Raw genomic sequence first — 26403 nt, forward strand, 5'->3', positions numbered from 1 at the left:
CAGGTATGACAAAACATCTATTTTTACTGCTCTAATTACGTTGGTAACCAGTTTATAATAGCAATAAGGCACCTTGGGGGTTTGTGATATACGGACAATATATCACGCATAGGGCTGTGTCCAGGCACTCTGTGTTGCGTCGTGTGTAAGAACAGCCCTTAGCCGTACCTCCTCGGGCCTAATTGCTAAAGTATTATTGGAAATCAGGGTAGGTATGCTCAGTAGGGTGAATTGTTTAGGATATAACCCAAAATGACATCAATGCAGGGAATGATAAACTCAGCAGGGAAAAATCATTTGGTTTGGTATTAGACAAATTATAGGATGATAAGTACTAATCTAAATCAGTAACTGGGAGGAGATATATTCACAACTATTGCATTCAACTTTGGACTTACACACGATTTATGCTATTTTAGTCTCTACAGCAAATCAGCATTAAAAAGTGTTGAGTACAAATGTGAGTAAAGTGTTGTGCGTGGAAGGAGATCATTCATTGATTCAAAGAGAGGTGTGAACAGCCCACACAAGAGACTGTTTTATTTCATACCGCAATAGAAAAGTATGACTCCAGTAGTTCATCATTTTCATATATTATAATACAGATGCAGAATTGAAAGGTTATTCTTTAAACAGCCTAGTATTTTACAAGAAATGGATAACTACTTGGAACGGTCAAACATATCCTTAAAACAGGACATCAGTGGGCGCACACATCCTTGGCTCCTACAATACCACCACCCTCCACAAACAGGCAGAAAACAGGAGTGAAGAGGGGGGAGAAAAACATTCAATAAATAAAAATAACAAAACAGAAAAAAAGTTCTCTACCCCCCCAATGCGTTCAACTTCATGGGGAGAAGATTGCATCAGGTAACGTCTCTCTTTTGCATACTTTCAGACAAGATACTAGGAGGGGACTGAACAGCCGACCACAGACAGGGAGAGACATCCATGTCCTCCCCTCAAGCTCTTTTCTTTGGGAGAAGTCAGATTAGGCCTTTACATTGATTGATTTGTTGTTCGATTCAATGCTTGGTTGGTTTTTATGGTTCTGTTTGATTGTTTGGCTGCTTCGTTAGCCTTCTCCCTGCCTCACATAGGGCAAAATACCCATTAGGGATGTTTTTTTGAGGGGTCCTCTAGCACTGGAAAGCGTCCCCAGCTTCCAATGACAAATGTTAAATTAAAGTACAAAACAGAACGGAAAGAGGATGCTGTTCACAAAAGGAAAGGGACATTGGGGTGTGAAGGTGGTGGTTGTAGGGGGTACAATGGCAGCTGTTCAGAACGATATGGTCAGTGGGGTTGGCAGCAGAGCAGTCCCTTTAAAAGTCCTCCACCGTCTCGATCTCACCCATATTCAACCTCTCAGACGCCGCGTTCACAGAAAAACCTGGGAAGATGAGAGAGAACAGGGAAAGTGAATTTAGTATGAGAGGTGTGCATGTGGTAGTCAGAAGAGATGCTAATCCAAATTAGCATTAGTCGTAACGCCAATGAGAACAGTACATTCTGAGTCAAGGAGTGCACAGGAGCGAATGGGAATCATTTGCTCAACAACCCAACCCCAGCATGAATTATGTGAACAAGACGTACAACAGTACAGATCTTTTCTGAGATTATCAACTTTTTCTCCTTAAAACCTCGAGTGTAGGGGGCAGTATTTTCATGTTTGGATGAAAAACGTACTCAAATGAAACCACCTATTTCTCAGGCCCAGAATATGCATATAATTGTCAGACTAGCATAGAAAATACTCAAGTTTCCAAAACTGTCAAAATATTGTCTGTGAGTATAACAGAACTGATGTTCCAGGCGAAAACCTGAGGAAAATCCAACCGGAAGTGCTGTTTTTCCTGAAAGCTCTCTGTTCCATTGCCTGCCATTGCCAGTGGGTCTTGCGACGAATATGTAGCGAGGGCCAGCCGACTAGAGCATACAAGTCGCAGTGGTGGGTAGTATAAGGTGCTTTAGTGACAAAACGGATGGCACTGTGATAAACTGCATCCATTTATTGTGTAACTGGGAGTCTCGTGAGTGCAAGCATCCGAAGATCAAAGGTAAGCGATTCATTTTATTGCTTTTCTTAATTGTGACCAATCTACTTTGCTGCTAGCTGTTTGTAATGTTTTGTCTACTGAGAGACTTACATAAACGCTTGGTATGCTTTCGCCGAAAAGCTTTTTTGAAATCTGACACGCCAGGTGGATTAACAACATTAACAAGCTATTAAATTACTGAAAATATTTTTGCTATATTGCACTTGTGATTTCATGAAAATTTAATATTTTCAGTAATTTAATTTGAATTTGGCGCTCTGCAATTCAGCGGATGTTGAAAATGATCCCGCTAACAGGATGGGTGCATCAAGAAGTTAATATAGCTTTGTAATCGTGACATTGAGTACTTAAAAAAAAAAACCTTTTTAACCCAATTTCGTGGTATCCAATTGTTGTAGTAGCTACTATCTTGTCTCATCACTACAACTCCCGTATGGGCTCGGGAGAGACGAAGGTTGAAAGTCATGCATCCTCCGATACACAACCCAACCAGCCACACACTGCTTCTTAACACAGTGCACATCCAACCCGGAAGCCAGCCGCACCAATGTGCCGGAGGAAACACTGTGTACCAGGCAACCTTGGTTAGCGCGCACTGCGCCCGTCCCGTCACAGGAGTTGCTGGTGCGCGATGAGACAAGGACATCCCTACCGACCAAGCCCTCCCTAACCCGGACGACGTTAGGCCAATTGTGCATCGACCAACGGACCTCCCGGTCGTGACAGAGCCTGGGCACGAACCCAGAGTCTCTGATGGCACAGCTGGCAGTTGCAGTACAGCGCCCTTAACCACTGCGCCACCCGGGAGGCCCTGACATTGCGTACTTTTAAGGAAAATAGTTTGACGAATACCTTGACTTTCTAGAGGGTAGTGTGGTTGACGAATGGCTTAGCATCCGTGTTACACAGCATTTCAACGTGAATGTGATTGGCCAAGAATCCCACCTGCACTCAGCCATATAAACATCGGCTATTCAGCTTTCTTGCTGTTACGGCTTTTCACTAGAATGTCTTGGTGTAGCACTGTTTCTTTAAACACACCATTGGTGGATGGTTCATGCTCTGGGTTGCCAGCTAAAGCTGTATCAAATATGAGAAGAGATTTAGAAAGTCTAATTGACAGTCCTTCCGAGTAGCGCAGCGGTCTAAGGCACTGCATCGCGGTCTAAGGCACTGCATCGCAGTGCTTGATGTACCACTACGGACCCGGGTTCAATCCCAGGCTGTGTCACAGCCGGCCGTAACTGGGAGACCCATGAGGCGGGGTACAATTGACCCAGTGTCGTCCGGGTTAGGGGAGGGTTTGGCCCGGCTGGGATTTCCTTATGGCGAGCTGGGCACCTGCATGCTGACTTCGGTCGCCAGCTGGAAGTGTTTCCTCCGATACATTGGTGTGCAGCTGGCTTCCGGGTTAAACAAGCAATGTGTGTGCGGCTGGCTTCCGGGTTAAGCAAGCAATGTGTCAAGAAGCAGTACTGCTTGGCAGGGTCATGTTTCGGAGGACGCATGTCTCTCACGAGTCCGTAGGGGAGTTGCAGCGATGGGACTAGACTGTAACCACCAGTTGGATATCACAAAATTGGGGAGAAAAAGGGGTAAAAGTACCACAAAAAAAACTTTGACAAACAGTGCTTTAATAGTCTATTCCTCACCTAGCAGGCTGGGGTCTGCCCGGACCATCTTCTGCTTTTTCTTCTTCTTCCCTGAGGTGACGGTCTCGAAGCGTGCCTGCTGCTGGAGGCTGGTGTGGTTTGACTGGTACAGAGAAGGAGAGCCTGTCCCGCTTACACCCCACATTGAATCCTGGGAAATAGAGTCACAAAGCAAATGAGGGGTCAGATACCCTGCTACCAATGTTAGTAGTTATTGATTAATGTATGGATTTCTGAAGTATTATGGTCCAGCAATATTAGGTCTCTCTCTCTCTCCATGATGGTCCAAAGTAACATTTTGAAAGCCAATGAACAGTGGTCACTGACCAACCTTGTTATGGGAGAACTTTTGATCCAGCTTAGAACCAACACACCTGACTCGACACATAAACTGCTCATCAAGACCCAGGGATGTGACCAGGACAACATGGGAAAGCAGGGAAATCTGTACAACTATCTTTCTGACTAGACTACAACATAACTCTCCAATGTAATTTATTTTTTGGGGTTATTTTTGACTATTTAGACAGGGAGGAAATCAAAGAGGGTACAGGCAGGTAGGAGACAGATTGAAGGGTTGGAGCAGGGATTAAACCCCGGTCGCTGGGGGGGGCCCGGAGTGTTACCACTAGACCAAAGTCACACCAATGACCTGTTCTGCTGCGTCTCTCTCACCTGCTGTTGCTGTTTTAGTGTTGGTTGCTGGTTCTGCGGGGCCGGTGGCGCTTTCTGTTGGTTGGCATTCTGCTTGGCACGGCGCTCCAGGAACTGTTTGGCAAACTCCTTGGCCTCGGACGTGTCCCCCAGGTAGGCGCGCACGTAGTCGTGCACCTCGTACGGACTGTCCACCTCCTTCAAGAAGGATGCAAATGTCGGGACTGCAGCCAGAGGAGGAAGAGGGGCAGGTGACTTTTAAAGATGGGATCACACAGTAAAGATTACTTTAGGTTTGAGTTCCCTTTAGAATTGGAATCGTATTCCCTAAAAAGTGCACTGTTTGACCAGGGTCCAGAGGGAATAGGGTGCCATATCAGACACCTAGATTGTTGGTTTGTATAGTACGTTATAGAGAGACTCACAGTCCAGGTTGTTGGCAGTGTTGAGGGTGTGTATATATACTCACCGTCCAGGTTGTTGGCAGTGTTGAGGGTGTGCAGGGTCTTCTCACACCACTGCATGAAGCCATCCTGCTGTCTCTTATTAACCCCCTGGAACAACTTCAGCAGCTTCTCCTCCTCCTCCACCTTCTTATTGGCCCGACTGCTGCTCACACAGTTACCATACAGTATTAGATACACTGACTTCCTTTTGAACAACCAAGCGATCCATGGTATTGAATTATATCAGCCTAATTTGAACATACTTCCACTTCAGTGGAATTTTCACTTAGTGTGTTGACAACATAAGACTAAGTGAAATGTAAACTTCAGCAGAATCTAGGACTCTGCCCTTAATAAATAAAACAAATATTAGTGGTATAAAATTGTCCTTCCAACCACCTTCCTTGAGTCCAGCAGCCAAAATATAAACTGTCAATCAGTTGCGAGCTGTAAAAGTGTCCTGAGGTTGTACCTGAGGTTGGCGTTGCCCTTGTTGTTCTTCTGAGCGTTGGGCTTCCTGGCAGGGGGTGGGGCCTGGGCCACCTCCTCCTCCCAGAAGCCCATGTTGGAGTTGGTGCTGTCGCCCCAGATGCTGCTGTCACCGCCCCAGTTAGGAGCCCCGCCGCTGGTGGCCACCGAGCCCCACACTGAGGGGCTCAGAGCGGTGGTCTTGGGAGAGAGGGGTTAGAGAGAGAGAGATCCAACCTGGTCAGACCAGTGTCATTACGTCCAAGTAGTATTCAAACAGGGTTGTCTTTGATTTAACTTGTTCAGTGTAGGGGGCAGTATTTTTGTTTTTGGCTAAAAGACATACCCATTTGAAACGGCCAATTTCTCAGGCCCAGAATCTAGAATATGCATATAATTGTCAGATTAGGATAGAAAACACTAAAGTTTCCAAAACTGTCAAAATAGTGTCTGTGAGTATAACAGAACTGATATTGCAGGCGAAAACCTGAGGAAAATCCAACAAGTGCTATTTTTCCTGAAAGCTCTCTGTTCCATTGGATGTCTTGCCTCCATTTAAAGGGATATCAACCAGATTAATCTTCCTATGGCTTCCTCAAGGTGTGAACAGTCTTTAGACAGTTTCAGGCTTTTATTTTGAAAAAATAGCAAGAAAGAACCCATCGCGTCAGTGGATGGCTGGGTGCCAGCAGAGTTTTTCATGCGCAACAGCCATTTTCTCTCTCTCTCTCTCTCCTATGGAAGAAGCTACATTCCGGCTGACATATTATCGATTAAATATTGTAAAAACAACCTGAGGATTGATTATAAAAATGTTTGACATGTTTCTACAACCATTACGGATACTATTTGGAATTTTCGTCTGCGATGTCGTGACCGCTCGAGCCTGTAGATTTCTGAACATAACGCGCCAAACAAATGGAGGTATTTTGGATATAAAAATAATCTTTATGGAACAAAAGGAACATTTATTGTGTAACTGGGAGTCTCGTGAGTGCAAACATCCGAAGATCAAAAGGTAAGCGATTTAATTGATCGGTCACGAAAATCAGAAACGCAATCTACTTTGCTGCTAGCGGTTTGTGATATTTTGTCTACTGAGAGATGTTCTTACATAAACGCTTGGTATGCTTTCGCCAAAAAGCTTTGTTGAAATCTGACACGCCAGTGTTTTGTGTTTTGCTACATTGCACTTATGATTTCATGAAAATTAAATATTTTTAGAAATTTAATTTGAATTTGGCGCTCTGCAATTCAGCAGATGCTGATGAAAATGATCCTGCTACCGGGATAGGTGCGTCAAGAAGTTAAGAGGAATGTTTCCCCAACCTCCCAAGCCTCTCCATGTATTTGATCTGGTCTACAGCTAGTACACCTGATTCAACATGTCAAAATAACCATCAAGCTCTTGATTAGCTGAATTAGGTGAGCTAGTTCACAACTACACACATTTTGAAATGTCCGTGGGTCCCATTTTTAGACAACAGTATCAGCACATCGCCAAATACATGATATCGAAGACTATGAATGAATGAATGCAGACGAATTCATGAACGAATGGTCGAGCGAACCAACTCACAGCTCTGTTCTGGGCACGGTTCTGCTGGGTGACTGTGGGGTGACTGGGCTGTTGTCCCCCAGCCCCCTGCTCCTTCCTCTGCTTCACCTGCTGGGCCTCCTCTCTCTGGATCTCCAGCAGGGACTTCGTCGTGGCCGGCTGCTTGGCCACACTTCCCCAGCCAGAGAGCTTGGCCTGGGGATTCCGGGCCTCCTGCAGGGCCTGCTGCTGCAGGAGCTTCAGGTGCTCCGCCTGCTGGCGCCGCTGCTGCATGGGTGGAGAGAGAGGGGGGTTCATGATTACAGATCTAGAATAGAAAGCATGATGGATTTGTAGAACAATTCTATTTCATGCTATCTTAGTGCTAAGTGGGAAAACTCATTATCATCCAGAAAATCGTATCAAAACAGGTACAAGAAATTGGTATGGCTGCAGGGGCAGTATTGAGTAGCTTGGATGAAAGGTGCCCAGAGTAAAACGGCCTGCTCCTCAGTCCAAGTTGCTAATATATGCATATCATTATTAGTATTGGATAGAAAACACTGAAGTTTCTAAAACTGTTTGAATGATGTCTGAGAAGAAATCCAACCAGGAATTGGGAAATCTGAGATTGGTCGATTTTCAACCCAGACCCTATCGAATACACAGTGGGATATTGGTTATGTTGCACTTCCTAAGGCTTTCACTAAATGTCAACCGTCTTTAGAAACTTGAATGAGGCTTCTACTGTTATGTGGAGCCAGATGGGAGCTGTTTGAGTCAGTGGTCTGGCAGAGAGCCAGGTCCTGGTCACACGCATTTCACATGATAGCGACCTGCGACATGGCTTTTCTACAGACAATGGAATTCTCCGGTTGGAACGTTATTGAAGATTTATGATAACATCCTAAAGATTGATTCTATACTTAGTTTGAAATGTTTCTAAGATCTGTAATATAACTTTTTGAAGTTTTCGTCCGACGTTTGGCTGGACCTGCATGAGCGTTTGGATTTGTGTACTAAACGTGCTACTTGGACATAAATAATGGATATTATCGAACAAAACAAACATTTATTGTGGAACTAGGATTCCTGGGAGTGCATTCTGATGAAGATCATCAAAGGTAAGGGAATATTTATAATGTTATTTCTGATTTCTGTTGACTCCAACATGGTGGATAATTGTATTTTTTTTTCCTGAGTGCAGTCTCAGATTATTGCATGGTTTGCATTTTCCGGAAAGTTTTTTTGAAATCTGACACAGCGGTTGCATTAAGGAGAGGTATATCTATATTTCCATGTCTAACAATTGTATGTATCAACATTTAGAATGAGTATTTCTGTAAAATGATGTGGCTCTCTGCAATATCATCGGATGTTTTTGGAACTAGTGAACGTAACACGCAAATGTATACTGAGATTTTTTTATATAAATATGAACTTTATCAAACAAAACATACATGTAATTGTGTAACATGAAGTCCTATGAGTGTCATCTGATGAAGATCATCAAAGGTTAGTAATTCATTTTATCTCCATTTGTGCTTTTTGTGACTCCTCTCTTTGGCTGGAAAAATGGCTGAATTTTTCTGTGAGTTGGTGGTGACCTAACATAATAGTTTGTGGTGCTTTCGCTGTAAAGCATATTTGAAAATTGGACACTGGTGGGATTAACAATAAGATTACCTTTAAAACGGTAAAGATACATGTATGTTTGAGGAATTTTAATTATGAGATGTGTTGTTTTGAATTTGGCGCCCTGCACTTTCACTGCCTGTTGTCATATCGATCCCGTTAACGGGATTGCAGTCCTAAGAGGTTTAAGGAGTGTCACCCATGTTAAACGTAATACTTTGACTGTAGCTGCGCTTACCTCCTCTCGTGCCTGTCGTTCTCTCTCCTCTTCCACTTTCTGGATCTCAGCGAGCGACAGCGCGTTCTGGGACTGAGAGATGGCTGCTGCCGTGACTGCTGACTGCTGGCCCCACTTAGAGGAAGACGGCAGCTATGGGACAGGACAAAGATTCGGTTAGTCAGTGATAAAACGGCAAGCAGGACAGTCAGGGCTGTATCCATGACAAAGAAATATTCACATACAGGAACTCATGGATGTGATTAGCACAACAAATACCAGACCAAAAGGCCAACATCCCATTTTAATGTTCAATTAAAAGGTCAAATACAGTATTTCTGATATTCTGACCTCAATTATTGTTAGTCGGATAGTGCATTGTTTATAGGCTATATTTTATTTAATCAGGAAGTCCCATTGAGGTCAAAAGACCTCTTTCCTAAGGCAGACTTTATATAATATAGTATTGTGTATAGGGCTGGGAATTGGCAGGGACCTCACGATACAGTATTATCATGATTCTTTGGTGCCGACACAATATGCAATGCGAATCTATATGTATTGCGATTCGACACTCTTTTTATTGCGATTTGATGTTCCAAACATTTTGTTCACCATATGTCTGCTGCAGAGGGACAAGACAGAGCCATTACAAAACAAGTTTTAAATCAGTCATGGAAATAAGTGCTGAAAACTAATTGGCTCCCAACTTAAAAAGATGGAGAACAAGCTGTGCAGTTACAGCAAACTAGCGCAAAAATAATATTGCAACATTGTCAAAACGATACATAAAAAATAACATCCCGTATGTAACAATCAATCCCCCCCATCACTAATTGTGCAGTCGATGGTACCTAGCTGTTGTAGTGTTAGGTCTTAAGGTGTTATACTGTTAGTTACCTTCATCTGGGCTAGCTGCTGTTGCTGCTGTAGTCGGCGGAGCGCCTCCTGCTGCTGCTGCCTCTGTCTGGCTAGCTCCTGCTGCCTCGCCGCCTCCTGCTCCCTCCTTTTCGCCTCCTCCTGCTGTTGCCGTACCAAAGCCACCGCAGCCTCCTCCTCCTCTTGCCGCTTCTCTTCCTCATGCCTCCTCAGGGCCTCCAGCTCCTCCTGCTTTCGGCGCTCCTCCTCCTAAGGAGCAACGATAACACGTTTTAAAAATTTTTTTTTTTTTTTTTTAAATAGGGCCAACTTTATTGAGAAATGCAGATGTGCTTTCTGATTTACATAAATTCACTGAAAACCCACACTAACACAGTTATATTATCAGTATTGCATATTTCATGAAGCCTACTTTAGGCCAGCTAATAGCCTAACCGCCAATCAAGCAACATTATGGACAAAATAAAAATATTGTTGCTGCGACAATACAGATCCTACACCTGTATGTGGAAATTTGCATTTGGTATCACCTGTCCTAAACAATAAGGGCAGGGTCGTATTCATTAGGCACACAGTAGCAAAATATTGAGTAATTCTTATTGAAAAACAGGTTGTTCCTTCCCGTTGTACTAAATGTTGTTCTATTTGGTGCCTACTGAAGACGACCCTGTACTGGTCTTTATTGTGAAACCCAGCACCTGTTTGCGGAGGAACTCTTCCCTTTGTTTCCTCTCCTCCTCCTCCTCCCTCCTCCTCTCCTCCAGTCTGCGGAGGGCCTCCTCCTGCGCATGCCGTTCCTCTTCCTCCTCTTTCTGTTGGCGCTGTGCCTCCTCCTGCTGCTGCTTCCGCTGCCTCTTCAATGCCTCCTCCTGTGGATAGAGAAATCTATCAAATCAGTTGCATAAAGCATAAATTAAGGCCTCCTCTTAGGAATTTACAGGCTAATGGGTCAATCTTGCAACTCCAGGCAATCATATATTGAACATCAACAAAGCTGACATGCATATTTCAGCAGGCAACAGTCTAATGAACACCCTCACCTGTTTCTGACGTGCTAGCTGCTCCTCCTCCTCCTGGCGTTTCTGTTCCTCCTCCTCCCTCTTGGCACTCAGCTCTGCCTCACCCCTCTCCAGCTCCAGCTGATCAAAGACATTTACAGTTAATAAGTAAATCACAACCACATAAAAAACACCCTTTCACATAACTCAGCGATGCACGAAGTAAACGGCATTGTCGGGCCGATTTCCACATACAACTAAGAACGTTAAAGTACAAGGCAAAAATTCTCTGCTGTTTTGGTCCAGTAGCTACCACGTTGTAGCAGAGTGAAGCCAGTGGCGGAAAAAGTACCCAATTGTCACAATTGAGGAAAGATACCTTAACAGAAAATGACTCAAGAAAAAGTGAAAGTCATGCAGTAAAATACAAGTTAAAGTCTAAAAGTATTTGATTTTACTTAATAAACAAAAGTTCAAGTATAAATAATTTTAAATTCCTTATATTAAGCGAACCAGACAGCACCATTTTATTTATGGATAGCCAGGGGCACACTCCAATACTCAGACATGGGCTGGCGTGGTTACACATGGTCTGCGGTTGTGAGCCTGGTTGGATGTACTGCCAAATTCTCAAATCAATGTTGGAGGCAACTTATGGTAGATAAATGAACATTCAATTCTCTTGCAACAGTTCTGTTGGACATTCCTGCAGTCAGCATGCCAATTGCACACTCCCTCAACTTGAGACATCTGTGGCATTGTGTTGTGTGACAAAACAGTACATTTTAGAGAGGTGTTATTGCCCCCAGCACAAGGTGCACATGTGTAATGATCATGCTGTTTAATCAGCTTCTTAATATGCCATACCCATCAGGTGGATGGATTATCTTGGCAAAGGAGAAATGCTCACTAACAGGGATGTAAACAAATTTGTGCATAAAATTTGAGAGAAATAAGCTTTTTATTCGTATGGAAAGTTTCTGCTCATGAAAAACATTTTAAAATGTTGCGATTATATTTTTGTCCAGTATAGTAAAGTACTTTACACCACTGAGTGAAGCACATGCACAGATACTCAGGCACAGTCTAATTGCTGCTTGTGGCAATTCATAACGCTAAACCTTTAAAAGTGTTTAAAAACAGTCAAATTCCCCACATTGAGCCCTAGCCCCAGGCACTTCATAAAGATCTACAACTTAGGATTGCATAAGTACAGAAAATATGGTGCTCTTACCTTGGCAGCCTTATTCTTCTCCAGATTTTGCATCTGTTCTATGGTGGGGGCCTGGGCCATGGAGTCTATGGGCAGATCCCACACACTGCTGCCCTCCCACGCTGCACAGGCACACAAAACAGTCAGTTAGTAAGGCTGGCTGGATGGTCATTATATATCATTGATCCCCATTCATTCCCTACAATTCATATGATTTTGAGCTTTCTCCACTTTTTGGTGAATTGAGGAGCACTGTCTTTTGCTGTCATTGAAGAGGTTCAGATACTCAAACTTTCAAAAGCTAAATTGGTTATAAACATCAGCCCAAAACAAAATGAGTGCTAATGTTTTCAGTGTGTGTTCTGCATTAAGTTTTACCACTGGGTGTGGGTTGCTGGATGTTTGATGTGCAGGAGCCCTGAGAGGTGTTCTGCATTTCCCACACAGAACCCTGGGATTCTGGTACGGACATGGACCGAGTCACAGGAGGTAAGAGAGACTCAGATGTTCTACACAGGGAGCCAAACACAGAAATGGCATAAATAACCAGAACACACCAGTATGTTGACACGTCATTGAATAATGCCCAGTGAAAGATGTTTGAGGAGAACCCGTGTAATATTGAGTGTGCGAGTATGCCTTCATCATTCAGTAACTTACAGTTAGTGCATTCATCTTAATATAGCTGGGTGGGACAACCACATATCTGTCATAGTAAGCATATTTTTTCTCAAAGTAGCCATCAGCAAGGTCAGTGCTAGTAAGGGGGGTGGAGCCAAGTGAGAGTGTTAGAGGGCCTAGTAATACTAAAGCTGTGTCTCCAACCAAATCTTGAGGGCCTGGTATTGCAGCAGAGGTGTTTGTGCAGATATGCTTACGTGTTTTCTGCTGACCTCATCTTGAGGGCCTGGTATTGCTGGAGGAGCAGGTTGATCTGCTGCTGCTGTTGCTGCTGCTGCTGGTGTGGTGCTGAGCTGAGGGCCTGGGCTTTCTGCTGGGCCAGGGCTTGGGCGTACTGCTGCCTCAAAAGGTACTGGTACTGCAGCTGCTGCAGCTGGTACAGGTTGAGGGCCGTCAGCTCCTGCTGCCGCTTCAGACGCTCCTGGTCCCCGGCATCACCCTGGGGAGACAGGCCGAGTAAGACATAGGATCGGCAAGGGGACAGAGAAGTAGAGCCACAACACAGGCAAAGGGACAACGACCTGGGCTGCATTCAGCATGGCACAATGTTGTGGAACGTTCAATATGTTATGTAGAGTGAACAAGCCTCTGATTTAGAATAAGGAATGGCAACGTCACAACATTTGCCTTCTGAACGTGCCCTAAGCTAAACATAAACTTGCTTTGACCATGAGACGATGCAGATGGTGTGGGGTGCATCAGAAACATTTTGAATTGCTCATAGACTAATTAAGATTAATTTCAGGATAATACAAAGTAGTGAATTCTAGAATGCTGGATGGAGCTCAGGTGTGTGATTGTTACCAGTAGGGGTGGCGGTGCTGGGCCGGGGGCAAAGGGCACCCTGCCCCACATCTTGATGATCTCACCCAGGGGCTGGAAGACCTCGTCACAGCCTCTCTTCACCAGCAGGGTCATGGTGAAGTAGCCCGCCTGGAACCACTCTGTCATCTCCGGGTTACTGAACGGACCTGGAGAGGGGGAGACATTATTAGATTTGACAAAGTCACTGAAATTTCTCCATTTACTGGTTGCAGTGTATGCAGATTTTCATTCAGAGAAGCCCCATTCCGCTCACTCTGTCTCACCCTGTATCTCTCCCTGGGGGTCTTTATAAAACCACTTCAGAGCAGCCTCGTGTGTGAGTGACAGGCCGGCTGGTTTGGCAGCTGAGCTCTTGGCAGCCAGCCGGTCATCACCGTCCTGTAGATATGCCACCATCTTCTCAGCCTCCTATAAAAGCGAGCGAGAGTTACATTTTATTGTTCATTCAGGGAGTACGTGTAGAGCACCAGGACAGTATCCCAAAACAAACACCACTATCTCAGTTTACTGCAGGGAGAGAGATAGAAAAATTGCAATAATTTCATTATAATTCAATAAACACCCTCTCCATATTCTTGACGTGTTCCAAAAATGAACCCAAACTGCACGTTTCATGTCCAGACATGCTCTAAATTCAGTAACACCAAAACCAGCTTGGTAACTTTTACTAACTTGCTCAACATGCAGCTCTGTAACCAACTAACTTCCAGAAACCGTAGTCATTGTCCACTAACCTGTTCAAAGTGCTTCAGTCCCTCATCTTCATCCATAGTGTGGTGTGGTGGCATGGCCGTGGGCCTTCCGATGGGCGCCATGAGGCCCGTGCTGGTGGCCATATTGTTAGGGGCCATGATAGACGTGCTCTGGGGCCTGAGGCTAGCACTGAAGGGCAGCGGGGCGGGCATGGCCACGGGAACCTCCAGGGGCTTCTGCTGCATCTGGATGGTGGACGACGGGGCCGACACTGGACAGGAGAGGCAAGAGGGTGTGGGGTTAGTCTCTCACAGACGGAATGATCTCACAATTGACAATCTCAAACGACATGCAATCCTGTGTGTATAATTTAAGCACAAGGTTACTGCCGAAAACAAAGGTGTCATTTACTCAGAGGTGGAGGTGGTTTAAAGAAAGACGCAACAATATGTCACCAAACACAGCCTCAAGAGGGCACAAATGTGGGAGATTTGACTGCATTCCTCCACTGCTTGATTGTAAACCTACCTGTGAGAGTGTGTGCAACGGTGTGGGGGATGGAGAGAGAGTCCAGCATTGTGTTGGACATGGGGGTGTGCAGGGGGACTTTGTTGCCCTCTGGCCTGTGTTCCGGGGCAGGGGGTCGCTCAAGTGGCTTCTCCAATGGCCCCTCAGGGTCCTCTACTCTATCGGGCTGGCTGGGGGGCAGGGGCTCAGTAGGAGAGGGAGCAGGGGGCGCCGCCTCTTTCGCTCTCCCCACATCTAGAGACAAAAACAAGACACATGAATCAATGTTTATCTCCACATAGACAGTTTAGTATTGAGAGCAAAAATACAGTATGCCGGACAGTTTCCACTTTTAACTTCTTATGGTTGGGGGGCAGTATTGAGTAGCTTGGATGAATAAGTTGCCAAAAGTCAACGGCCTGCTCCTCAGTCTCAGTTGCTAATATATGCATATTATTATTAGTATTGGATAGAAAACACTCTAAAGAAGCTAAAACTGTTTGAATGATGTCTGTTAGTGTAACAGAACTCATATGGTAGGCAAAATCCTGAGTTGAAATCAAAACAGGAAGAAACAGTGAGAAATCTGAGCTTTGTATATATTCAGAGTCTCCAATGAAATCCTCTTGAGATATTAATGTTGCACTGCCTAGGGGTTCCACTAGATGTCAACCAATAATATACATTTTAATGAGACTTTATGGTGTTGTGGGAGTGAATGAGAGCAGAATGCATCAGGTGTCTATCAAGCAGCCATTTTCTGATCACCCTTATTCCTCATGGTACCCACTTGCATATTCATTGCTCATGAAGACAAGAAGGAATTCTCCAGTTGGAACTTTATTGAAGCTGAATGTTAAAAACATCCTAATGATTGATTCTGTACTTAGTTTGAAATGTTTCTTCGACCTGTAATATAACTTATTTAAGTTTTTGTCCGATGTAACGCTGACCAGAATGAGCGTTTGGATGTGTATACCAAACGCGCTAACAAAATAAGGTATTTGGACATAACAGACATTATCAAACAAAACAAACATTTGTTGTGGACCTGGGATTCCTGGAGTGCTTTCTGATGTAGATCATTAAAGGTAAGGGAATATTTATCATGTCATTTCTTGTTTATGTTGACGTCAACAAGCGCCGTCTCAGATTATTGCATGGCTGGCTTATTCCGTAAAGTAAAAAAAAAAAAAAATCAGACAGCGGTTGCATTAAGGAGAGGTATATCTATAATTCCATGTGTATAACTTGTATTATCATCTACATTTATGATGAACTTTATCAAACAGAACATACATGTATTGTGTAACATTAAGTCCTATTAGTGTCATCTGATGAAGATCAAAGGTCAGTGATTAATTTTCTCTATTTCTGCTTTTTGAAACTCCTCTCTTTGGCTGGGAAAAAAAATGGCTGTGTTTTTCTGTGGCTATGTGGTGACCTAACAATCGTTTGTGGTGCTTTTGCTGTAAAGCATATTTGAAATCGGACACTGTGGTGGGATTAACAACAAGAGTAGCTTTAAAATGGTATGAGATACATGTATGTTTGAGGAATTTTAATTGAGATTTGATGTTTTGAAAATGGCGCCCTACACTTTGACTGGCTGTTGTCATGTCGCTCCCGTTAACGGGATTGCAGCCATAAGAAGTTTAACTCACCCTGTTTTCTGATGGGCTCTCTCCTGGCCTCTCCGTCTGTGTCTTTGGTCTCCCGGGGGTGTCCATCCTCCTCCAGACCCTCGTCACATTCCTCCAGGGGTCTGAAGTCCAGCTCTGCCTCCTCTAGGATGGGCTCCTTGGGAGCTTTCTGTGGGGGAGATATATATATATATATCCTTCTCATAGCAGCCTGGCATTCACAGAGTTCCACATCTCACAGTGCTCCGATGCCATATTTGTAATTGCAGCAAACAAATTGCCCTTCGGGGAAACCAAATCATTGTATAACTACTCGGTAGACTTCAAATCATGTGTGCAGGTCCTACTCATTTCTTAAACATTTCTTTGGCCCAGCACCCATTAACAAGTGATGTTCGTTAGACTGACTAAACGGACTATTCACTCACTCGAACCTTGAGCGAAAGGAAGGCTCCAGAGGAGTCGAAGGTGCCCGTCTCCTCTTCAGCGTCCTCCAGACACCACTCTGGCAGGCTGCCCCCTCCATCCTCCTCCAGGCTGCCGCTGGCCGATGGGGGATGCCTGTAGCCGCGCTCGTCCTCCCTGGCATCGAAAGGGAGCCTGCGCTGCCGCGGCTGCTCCCCTGGGTTGGCCTCTCGCCACCCTGCCGACCGCGGCCCGTCTGAGGAGAAGAGCTGTTTAAGGACCCCGTCACTCAGCTCTACGCCAGCCACTCTCTCACATTGAAGACCACCACTTTATGTTGCTGTTTCTTAGATGCATGTGATGCTTTCTTTTATGAAGCTATGGACAGATTGGAGTATTCCCTTTTGAAAACCTGTTCTCATTTGGTTGGCCATGAGGCCTGAACAAGAGAGGGATTTTAGTATGATTTGAGGTGTCCATTGTGATTTGTGAGTTCAGGATAAGACCAGCTTTAAAAAACATCTCCCTTTTAGAGTTGTATCGAGAATGGCTTGCAATTGAAACCATCACCCACACACACACACGACAGGACACATTGTGGTGGCAGCAGTTTGAGATGACTACAGGGCACACCTGGACTCGGGGGGCACCACCGGTCGCTGTCCCGTCGCAAGGCACATGCCAAGGCGCCAGCCAGGCGCCAACCCCCCTCTTCACCATCCTCACCATTCACTTCATCCCGGGACGTGCGCCAGTTCTCACTCTCCGAACGCGTGAAGTCATGCTTCCTCACTGGCAGGCCCCCCACACTGGTCCCAACCTCCTCGTAGTTAGCACGGACTGGAGGAAAGGAATAACTTTATTTTATCAAAAGGATAACATCAATGTTGACATTTTTTTTTAAATATATATTTTTAAACACTCAATACATACATATGTAGCAACGCCACAATTTCAAGCAATACATGAGATTCAAACTTTTAGCCTGAGGGTGTCCTTGGTCACAGTAAATAAGTTGTGAGGTTGTCTAAACATTTGCATAGCTGTATTGTTTTCTGATTAAGTAGTGTACAGCCTATAAAGGTACCACAAGTAAATAGCAATAGCAAACTTCGCCAAATGTCTTCGGAGGTGTTGGCAGAATGTATTTTTTTTACAGTGACATTTGCTGTATCTGACAGTTTCTGAATTGTTGTGGACCTGTTAACAGATCGTATAAATTAAATTATGTTGCACCGCCCACCATCTCTGAAACTGTCTATTCGGAAAGAAAATAATACTGAAGTAGGCCTACTTAGTGGTAGATCAAAAGATCAACTGTGTTCATCTGTTAAATTCTACTCTGTTCTAAACCCCTTTCAGATGTTTTTATTTATTATAGTAGCCTATCTAACAGGCCCAATTATATTAGAGATGTGCATGGTCATTAGTTGCATGGCTACATTGGGAATATGAACTCATGGCCAGAAAAGGTGAGGAATTTATTCTGCAATGGTTATGATATACGTATAATGTATTATGTTTATACATTAAATATTGTCAACTCGAGAAATGACTTTATTCAGACGTAGCCTACAAACTCCAATGGAAAAGGTGAACCGATCGCATATAGCAAAATACTTGAAATAGCTTATCTATTTCCTACTGTGAAGAAGGTCCAATTAAATGAGAGATGGGACAAATGGTAGCCTATCCTAAATTGTTGGAGGCCTATAGGTAATTTTGTGAGTATGAAGCCATCATTCAGAAAACGTGAGGAATTGATTCTTCATTGATCATATAAATGAAATAAATAGAAAATAGATGCCTATTTCTAATTACTTAAGAATGCAAAGATAAAATAAATGTATTTTCTCTCCTCTCACTAATGGGAAATGACTGCATCTTATATTTAGCTACCTGTTTTTTAGTTACCATTTGCACATGGCTAATTCTGCATTCTTGCAATGGAATACTTAAACCACTAGAAACTGTGCGTACACATGGTTTAAAGTTGGCGGGGAGGAAAGCACATTCTCACGTCAAGTTCAGTTTTTATAAATTCCAACTTTTGCGTGAAAACTGGCACACGCACATTTTGGGGTCTATTTTGTACCCACGGTTTACGAACGAGTACCCTGGAGGGAAAACTTACTATGATTCATCAGGAAGTGGGTAGGAGCAACTTCTGCCAAGTCAATGGAACAGAGAGAGAGAAAGCAAAGTGATTACATTACCTGTAAATTATTTAACCCGCCATTTTATTTATATCACATTCAAACAGCATTGATTATTTGATGAGCAAGTATTGGCACAAACCTGGCTCTTTTCGACCTGGCTTTTCAAACCTTCGGTCTCCCCTAGATGGGGAGAAAATAGACTCAGCATGACTTTGAAAAGGAGAAAAGACAAAAATAATGACTGAGCATGCAGATAGTCAAACACAGATGGATATAACCAAAAACATGACAATGTCAACACCATAAACCAAATGGGTTTTGATTATTCTCATTCCACTAGCCTGGAACCCATCTTAAGATGCATGATTTATGCAAATATTCATGTTAAGTGGGTGCATTGAAGTCAAAGGTTAATGGGCATGACAATACCAGTTACACGTTTGTGCCTCCAGTAAGGAAAGTCCATTACCTCTCCTCCCAGCTCTGGGAGCGGTGCATCTCCCTGCCCCCGCGTCCAAAGCCTCCCTCTACGTCATCAAAACTTCTTTGGTAAAACCCTCCATCTCCTCTACCACGACCTACCAGACACACATTTTAAATACCTTATTTGAATCCACAATTCACATTACTGTTGAAAAGGATTCAAACATACACGCCACACTTTAATGTTGGAGCAAGCTGGTGAAAATGAATTCAACCAGCTGCGATAGCTTCTGCTGACAGGAGCATTATCAAGCCTATTAACAGAGTGCTACGGTTACATCCCTTCTGTGAAGCTGGCAGACATTGTTAAGATTCTTAGGGGTGGGTCTCAACCTATATATAAATCACTGGTCTCAACAGCCAATAGTCTAAAGTAGTTCTCGTCTCCTTTCCTTTATTGACATGAAAGAAATTAACAGTTCACCTAGTCTGTTTTTCTGATTAGCGCAGATGAAGAGGACACAAGCAGAGGAAGCCTCTTCAGACTGTTGAGATGGACACAGAGAGAATAGGGCTCTTTCCTCACCTCGACCCCGTGAGGTACTTCGACCCCTCGGCGCCCCTGGCCCAACAGGACCTCCTCCTCTCCCCATCAGCCTGAGCACAGCTGCACTGTTTACAGACATGGAAAAATTTCTCTGTGGGGGAGAGGGAGGGAGAAAGAGGATAAAGAAAGGGGAGGGTGGGGCAGACCTGTCTATAACCAACAATTCTCTATATTTGGTTACAAACAAACAGGGTAAGGTGCAGTCTTAATTTAGCATATTCATTCTAACATGGCTTCGTAAATTAACAGTGAAGGAACCAACCTGCTCTTCCTCTGTAAATGCTACAAGTGCCAGTGGTGGCAGGGGCTCCTCTTGTAAAATGGGCAGAAAATCCTTATCGTGCAGGTCTACAGGGATCTGATAAGGAGAAGGAAGAAATTGTATGAGCAAGTATCCATTGCAACGTCAGGTTTATTACACATATTACAGGAAAGTGACAATATATTTGAATTTTAAAGAAATCTCATTCCACAAAAGGCTGAATCATAATTTTGTCTTGGGGCAGAAGCTGCCGATACAAGTCACTTTATTTGTATGCCAATCATGCATCTCTGCATCCTTTTAGAACACATCGGAATCCCTTTGCCTCACCTCCCTATCCTTAACATAAAGTGCTAGCATTTCTTCTCTCCCGTAGCGGTAGTCTGCAAGTTTATACTTTGGCATTGCAGGTGAGAGAGGTGGCGAGGTGGCAACGCTACTGCTGCTACCACCCCCATGGCCACCGCCAGACAGGGCCCGGAGCCTGGTAAAGAGGGACAGGAGAAAAAGACAAACAAAAGTGAAGTTTAGAGGACAACTTGCAGGCCTCAACACTGCACCAGGTGTCAAAAAACAAACCAGCCTAACAACTCAGAACACTATTAATCAAATTGATGGTTCTCTTAATTCAATAGAACATTTCAGCTCAACAAGATTTCATATTAACATGATGCTATACCAACCATTCTGGTCCGAAGTTGAGTGTCTGAGTTTCTGCCATTCTTCCTAGAAATTCTATTGGAAGGAAAGGGCCAACATGATTAGCTGAATACAATGCAATATTTTTCCTGGAAAGGTATTCAAATCAAATTGTATTGGTCACATACACATATTCAGCAGATGTTACTGCGGTGTAGAAAAATGCAAGGACATCATTCAACATCCTTTGATAAACACACAAAAGGGCAATTACTAATTAATCTGCTGATGGAATTAAATCTTCGATCCCATTTCTCTTTATGCAACAGATTACAGACCCAAATTCTGATTTTAAAGGTCATTCGATGGTGACAGATATTGCATCACCCGATCCTCTGTCAGGTACATAATACCAATTATTTAGGTAATTGCTAGAGCCATGTACTGTATAGTCTGTAAATGAAATATATCTTTAAAGCTTTCTTTATTGACTTCTTGACAGCTCATAATCGCACTGAAATGTACAATGCATTGTGAAAGTATTCAGACCCCTTGACTTTTTTTACATCCTTGTTCTAAAATGAATTACATATTTGGTTTCCTCAATCTACACACAATAATACCCCATAATGACAAAGCAAAAAATGTTTAGAAATGATTGAAACATTTAAAAACCAAACAGAAATACCTTATTTACTTAAGAATGCAGACCCTTTGCTATGAGACTTAAAATTTGAGCACAGGTGAATACTGTTTTACATTGATCATCCTTAAGATGTTTCTACAACTTGGAGTAAATTCAATTGACTGGACATGATTTGGAAAGGCCCACACCTGTCTATATAAGGTCCCACAGTTGACAGTGCATGTCAGAACAAAAACCAAGTCATGAGGTCAAAGGAATTGTCCATAGAGCTCAGAGGCAGGATTGTTTCAAGGCACAGATCTGCGGAAGGTTACCAAAACATTTCTGTAGGTCCCCAAGAACAGTGACCTCCATCATTCTTAAATGGAAGAAGTTTGGAACCACCACCACTCTTCCTAGAGCTGGCCGCCCGGCCAAACTGAGTTATCAGGGGAGAAGGGCCATGGTCAGAGAGGTGATCAAGAACCCGTTGGTTACAGAGTTCCTCTGTGGAGATGGGAGAACCTTCCAGAAGGACAACCATCTCTGCACAGGCCTTTATGGTAGAGTGGCCAGACGGAAGCCACTCCTCAGTAAAAGGCACATGACAGCCCGCTTGGAGTTTGCCAAAAGGCAGCCAAAGGACTCTCAGACCATGAGAAATAAGATTCTCTGGTCTGATGAAACAAAGATTGAACTCTTTGGCCTGAATGCCAAGCATCATGTCTGGAGGAAACCATGCACAATCCCTATGGTGAAGCATGCTGGTGGGAGCATCATGCTGTGGGGATGTTTTTCAGCGGCAGGGACTGGGAGACTAGTCAGGATCGAGGGAAAGATAAATGGAGCACAGAGTACAGAGAAATCCTTGATCCTAACAACTCAGAACTTAGAGCAGAACACTGTTAACTTCTTCGATATAGGGGGCGCTCTTTTAATTTTTGGATAAAAAAACGTTCCCGTTTTAAACAAGATATTTTGTCACAAAAAGATGCTCGACTATGCATATAATTGACAGCTTTGGAAAGAAAACACTGACGTTTCCAAAACTGCAAAGATATTGTCTGTGAGTGCCACAGAACTAATGCTACTGGCGAAACCAAGATGACATTTCATACAGGAAGTGCCCCAGATTTTGAATGCGCTGTGTTCCAATGTCACCTTATATGGCTGTGAATGCGCCAGGAATGAGCCTACACTTTGTCGTTTCCCCAAGGTGTCTGCAGCATTGTGACGTATTTGTAGGCATATCATTGGAAGATTGACCATAAGAGACTACATTTACCAGGTGTCCGCTTGGTGTCCTCCGTCGAAATTATTGCGCAATCTCCAGCTGCGTGCATTTTTCCATTTGGTTCAGAGGAGAAAGGCAACTGCCACGAATTATTTATCATCGAATAGATATGTGAAAAACACCTTGTGTTAAAACAAGTGTTAAACATGATTTTTGAATGACTACCTCATCTTTGTACCCCACACATACAGATAATTGTAAGGTCCCTCTGTCGAGCAGTGGATTTCAAACAGATTCAACTGCAAAGACCAGGGAGGTTTTCCAATGCCTCGCAAAGAAGAGCACCCGTTGGTGGATGGGTAAAAAAAAAAAAAAGCAGATATTGAATATCCCTTTGAGCATGATGAAGTGAATCATTACATTTTGGAAAGTGTATCAATACACACAGTACAAAGATAAAGGCGTCCTTCCTAACTCAGTTTCCGGAGGAAGGAAACCAGTCAGGGATTTCACCATTAAGCCAATGGTGACTTTAAAAACAGTTCAAGAGTAATGGCTGTGAGGATGGAACAACAACACTGTTACTCCACAATACTAACTAAATTGACAGAGTGAAAAGAAGGAAGCACGTAGAGAATAAAAACATTTTAAAAAAATGCATCCTGTTTGCAACACGGCACTAAAGTAATACTGCAAAAAGGTGGCAAAGCAATTAACAATGTATTCAGGACAAAACAATTGTTTGAGGCAAATCCAGCATAACTCATTACAGAGTACCACTCTCCATATTTTCAAGCATCGTGGTGGCTGCATCATGTTACGGGTATATTTGTAATCGTTAAGGACTGGGGAGCTTTTTAGGATAAAAAAATGAAACGGAATGGAGCTAAGCACAGGCAAAATCCTAGAGGAAAACCTAGTCAGTCTACTTTCCATCAGACACTGGGAGATGAACTCACCTTCCAGCAGGGCAAAAACACAAGGCCAAATCTACACTCAAATTGTTTACAAAGAAGACAGTGGATTTTCCTGAGTGGCAGAGTTACAGTTTGGACTTATCTACTTGAAAATCCATGGCAAAACCTGAAATGGTTGTCTTGCAATGATATACAACCATTCTGACAGAGCTTGAAGAATTTTGAAAAGAATAATGGGCAAATGTACGATCCAGGTATGCAAAGCTTTGAGACTTACCCAGAAAGACTCACAGCTGTAATCGCTGCCAAAGGTGCTCCTACAAAGTATAACTCAGGGGTGTGAATACTTATGAAAATAGGGTAGTGTGTGTAGATGGGTGAGATTTTTTTAAATAATTTATTTAATATATTCAATAATATATTCAATTCAGGCTATACATCAAAACATGGACTAAGTCAAGGGGAATGAATACTTTGAAGGCACTGTAGCTAGAGTTCACAGATCAGTTAGTGACCCTTAGTAATGACCCTTTGTGGTTTAAACATACCTTTAGGCTGACAATCTGTCTAGCCAGATAGCTATAGAATAAACCGAAAGCATTTGTTGTTGAACTTCCCACCTGTTGCAAGCCACATATGGGCTTCAGCCAAACAACATTAGAATTTTAATTCATTATTTATGGTGACAAAAAAAGATCAAGCTGCAACTTCTGTAGAGATCCTGCACCACAACAGCCCCAGTGAAGAATGGAGACTAGCCACAAATGATTGATTAGATGCCGTATTATGTCACTCTCAGTAGCCTGCTCCTGTAGTCCATTATTGGGCTAATCTTGCTCCTTATAGTCCAAGGCCCATACATGTTCTGTTTAAAGGAGAATTGGCTCAAGCAGCCAAAACAGCCAAAAACTTAATCTAAACATGAATAAATTCGCAATTGTGATAAGGTTCTAGAAACATAAAGTCCTCTAGTTTCACATCAAAATTATTTCACAAACGCTAAATATACACTTACTGTACACTGTTTTAACCGGTAAACCAGCCTAGAGTATTTTTCAGTGACAACACGTTTGTGGGGTCCATCTTCCGTTTACACACTGGTGTTCAAGACGCAGATGGCTATTTAGAACAGTTACGCCTCCGTCTTCTGTAAACAAGCGTTGTAGTAACATGGAAATATGGCCGTGTGGGAACCCGAACGCTGTGAAGCTGTGTAGTAATAGAACATTTTGTTTGTTGAAAATTATTTGTTGCTGATATAAAATATTTGATTTGGGTTTCCAAAACAGTAACGGAAGTGATGGGTTTTAACGTTCTTAATGAGCGTCGGGACTCTTAACAAAAATCCTGATCAGATTATACTATATTATAGTCCATAGGGCTGAAGGTAGTTAGCGTCTATGAATGGTTTAGTTTGTGACTGATAAACGCAAGTTAAATATTCAAGTTTCAACCAGCTAATATTTGGACTGTTGGCTAGTTAGGTTTCGAAGTAGTCTGACTTTCAATGTCAAGCTCAAATGATTTCTACATGCATGTCTATGTCTTATCAATATTGTATCACGTTATTATAAGATAAGGAACTTGACAAATTAGCTGTCTGGCAAATAACAAACTGTACTTTTTAATTAAGTTTAATAAATTGCATAAACGCGTTATCTATTCCAAACAATGATCTATATACAGGTTTACCTCTGATTCCAACACATGAGCTACAGTAGCTAGCTATTAGCTAACTAACGTTAGCTTCCCATATGGCTGGCCATAATTAGCCTGATAATCCGACAGACACATTCCCATACGAAACTTTAGCTACCTAGATGCTAGCTAGTGAGTTGGCAATACAAACTAGCTAACGTTAGCAAGCTAGCCATGTTAATTAACGTTATAATGACAATAGACATTAGCTATAACATAAGTTAAACGTTAGATAGCTAACGTTAACCAACTAAAGAAATGTTGGCTAACCTTCTGACATTTAACATAGCCTAGCCACAATGTGCTACCAAGCTGTTTGGCAAGCTAGCTAAGTAACTGCATGACAGCTAACTAGCTAGTTAATCAAGTTGATAGCATAATAGTTAACGTTTTAGCTACTGTATTTATCCATACATAATGATACGCTGTTATATAGCTAGCTAGAACAGTAACCTGTGCTAACTGGTCGACATAACTAACTAGAGAACTTTGTTTTACAAAACTTTCAGTAACGATCGATCACTGATCGGTAATTTCTACTAAAATGCTAAGCTTCTCAAAAGGAAAACAAACAAAGAGTCATACTGTTACAAAATCGCAGAAGTATTTTGAGCTGACACGAGTTCACGCTTAACCCCCAAACCTCCGTGCGGCCTACGAGCCTCGCGCTACAAGAGGTTCTCGTTGGAAAACGTCCCATCTCGCTCCGGGCCGAATGCGGTGCCACCACATAGTTGAGGCCGGAGCCTCAAGGCCAAGCAAACATGCTGGTATAACAACACTCATAAACGCGTTGATTTCGCGGAAACTGGGATTTTTAGCATCGTGAATACTGATTTCGATAGTTTAGCTTTATTTTATAGCAAAACTGTGCATTTAATCTTCGCTGTCTTACCTCTGCTTTTACTGACAGCACAGGGTTTATTTGTATTCGAGTTGTGTGTGGCTCTCTCTCCGTTTCCACAAGATGGCTGAGAATGGGTCACATGACAATACATATCCCGATAAAGACCCGTATGCCAAAGAAAGATTCGCTGACAGCATATTTTGCAAAGTACTGAATGTATCCGTATGATTTCTGTACGTGTAGACTAAACTATGATTTTAGAACATCTTATGTTAGTTTTATTCTGACCAAATATTGTAGAAGTTACAGAATTACATCTGATTAAGTGCATCATTGTAAACATCATGCATGCATACATAAAATGATACAATCCATGCATTGGCCCTTTTTGCACAAAATCTTTTGACTCATCACATACGCTGCTGCTACTGTTTATTATTTACCATGTACATATTCAGCTCAGTTACCTCGTACCC

The 26403-nt window shown here is 43.0% G+C and overlaps 1 protein-coding gene across 12 annotated transcripts; it reads right to left on the reverse strand.

The window, feature by feature from the left end:
* Positions 1 to 508: 508 nt before the first annotated feature.
* LOC135558628 (GRB10-interacting GYF protein 2-like) lies at positions 509 to 26078 on the reverse strand. 12 transcript variants are annotated; one of them, XM_064992567.1, is made up of 29 exons: positions 25976 to 26037; positions 24398 to 24591; positions 20651 to 20702; positions 20298 to 20451; positions 19968 to 20063; positions 19583 to 19796; positions 19145 to 19253; positions 18815 to 18885; positions 18651 to 18683; positions 17150 to 17356; positions 16540 to 16772; positions 16133 to 16280; positions 14490 to 14723; positions 14003 to 14232; positions 13532 to 13676; positions 13248 to 13414; positions 12641 to 12882; positions 12141 to 12271; positions 11784 to 11884; positions 10592 to 10690; positions 10250 to 10420; positions 9573 to 9800; positions 8694 to 8825; positions 6863 to 7108; positions 5288 to 5484; positions 4839 to 4978; positions 4391 to 4593; positions 3716 to 3866; positions 509 to 1396 (listed from the first exon to the last, which is right to left on the reverse strand). In XM_064992567.1, exons 3-29 carry the CDS (start codon positions 20686 to 20688, stop codon positions 1329 to 1331), a joined length of 4188 nt encoding a protein of 1395 aa, XP_064848639.1. In that variant the 5' UTR covers positions 20689 to 20702; positions 24398 to 24591; positions 25976 to 26037; the 3' UTR covers positions 509 to 1328. The 12 variants fall into 12 exon arrangements, with proteins under 12 accessions (XP_064848639.1, XP_064848648.1, XP_064848643.1 ...); XM_064992576.1 differs by lacking the exon at positions 24398 to 24591 and having other exon boundaries at positions 12656 to 12882; positions 16546 to 16772; positions 18815 to 18855; positions 19685 to 19796; positions 25976 to 26078; XM_064992571.1 differs by lacking the exon at positions 24398 to 24591 and having other exon boundaries at positions 16546 to 16772; positions 18815 to 18855; positions 19685 to 19796; positions 25976 to 26078.
* Positions 26079 to 26403: the final 325 nt, after the last annotated feature.

The sequence above is a fragment of the Oncorhynchus masou genome, chromosome 17, assembly GCF_036934945.1.
Source record: "Oncorhynchus masou masou isolate Uvic2021 chromosome 17, UVic_Omas_1.1, whole genome shotgun sequence".
Classification (NCBI taxonomy): domain Eukaryota; kingdom Metazoa; phylum Chordata; class Actinopteri; order Salmoniformes; family Salmonidae; genus Oncorhynchus; species Oncorhynchus masou.

What these genes read in the sequence shown, in the direction of transcription:
- LOC135558628 (XM_064992566.1), bottom strand. Translation starts at nt 20,688, where the DNA reads ATGGCAGAAACTCAGACACTCAACTTCGGACCAGAATG. An exon ending in CATTTACAGAGGAAGAGCAG is followed by an intron (nt 19,797 to 19,967) that starts GTTGGTTCCTTC and finishes TCTCCCCCACAG; the next exon opens with AGAAATTTTTCCATGTCTGT. An exon ending in AAGAGTTCCTCCGCAAACAG is followed by an intron (nt 9,801 to 10,249) that starts GTGCTGGGTTTC and finishes GTTGCTCCTTAG; the next exon opens with GAGGAGGAGCGCCGAAAGCA.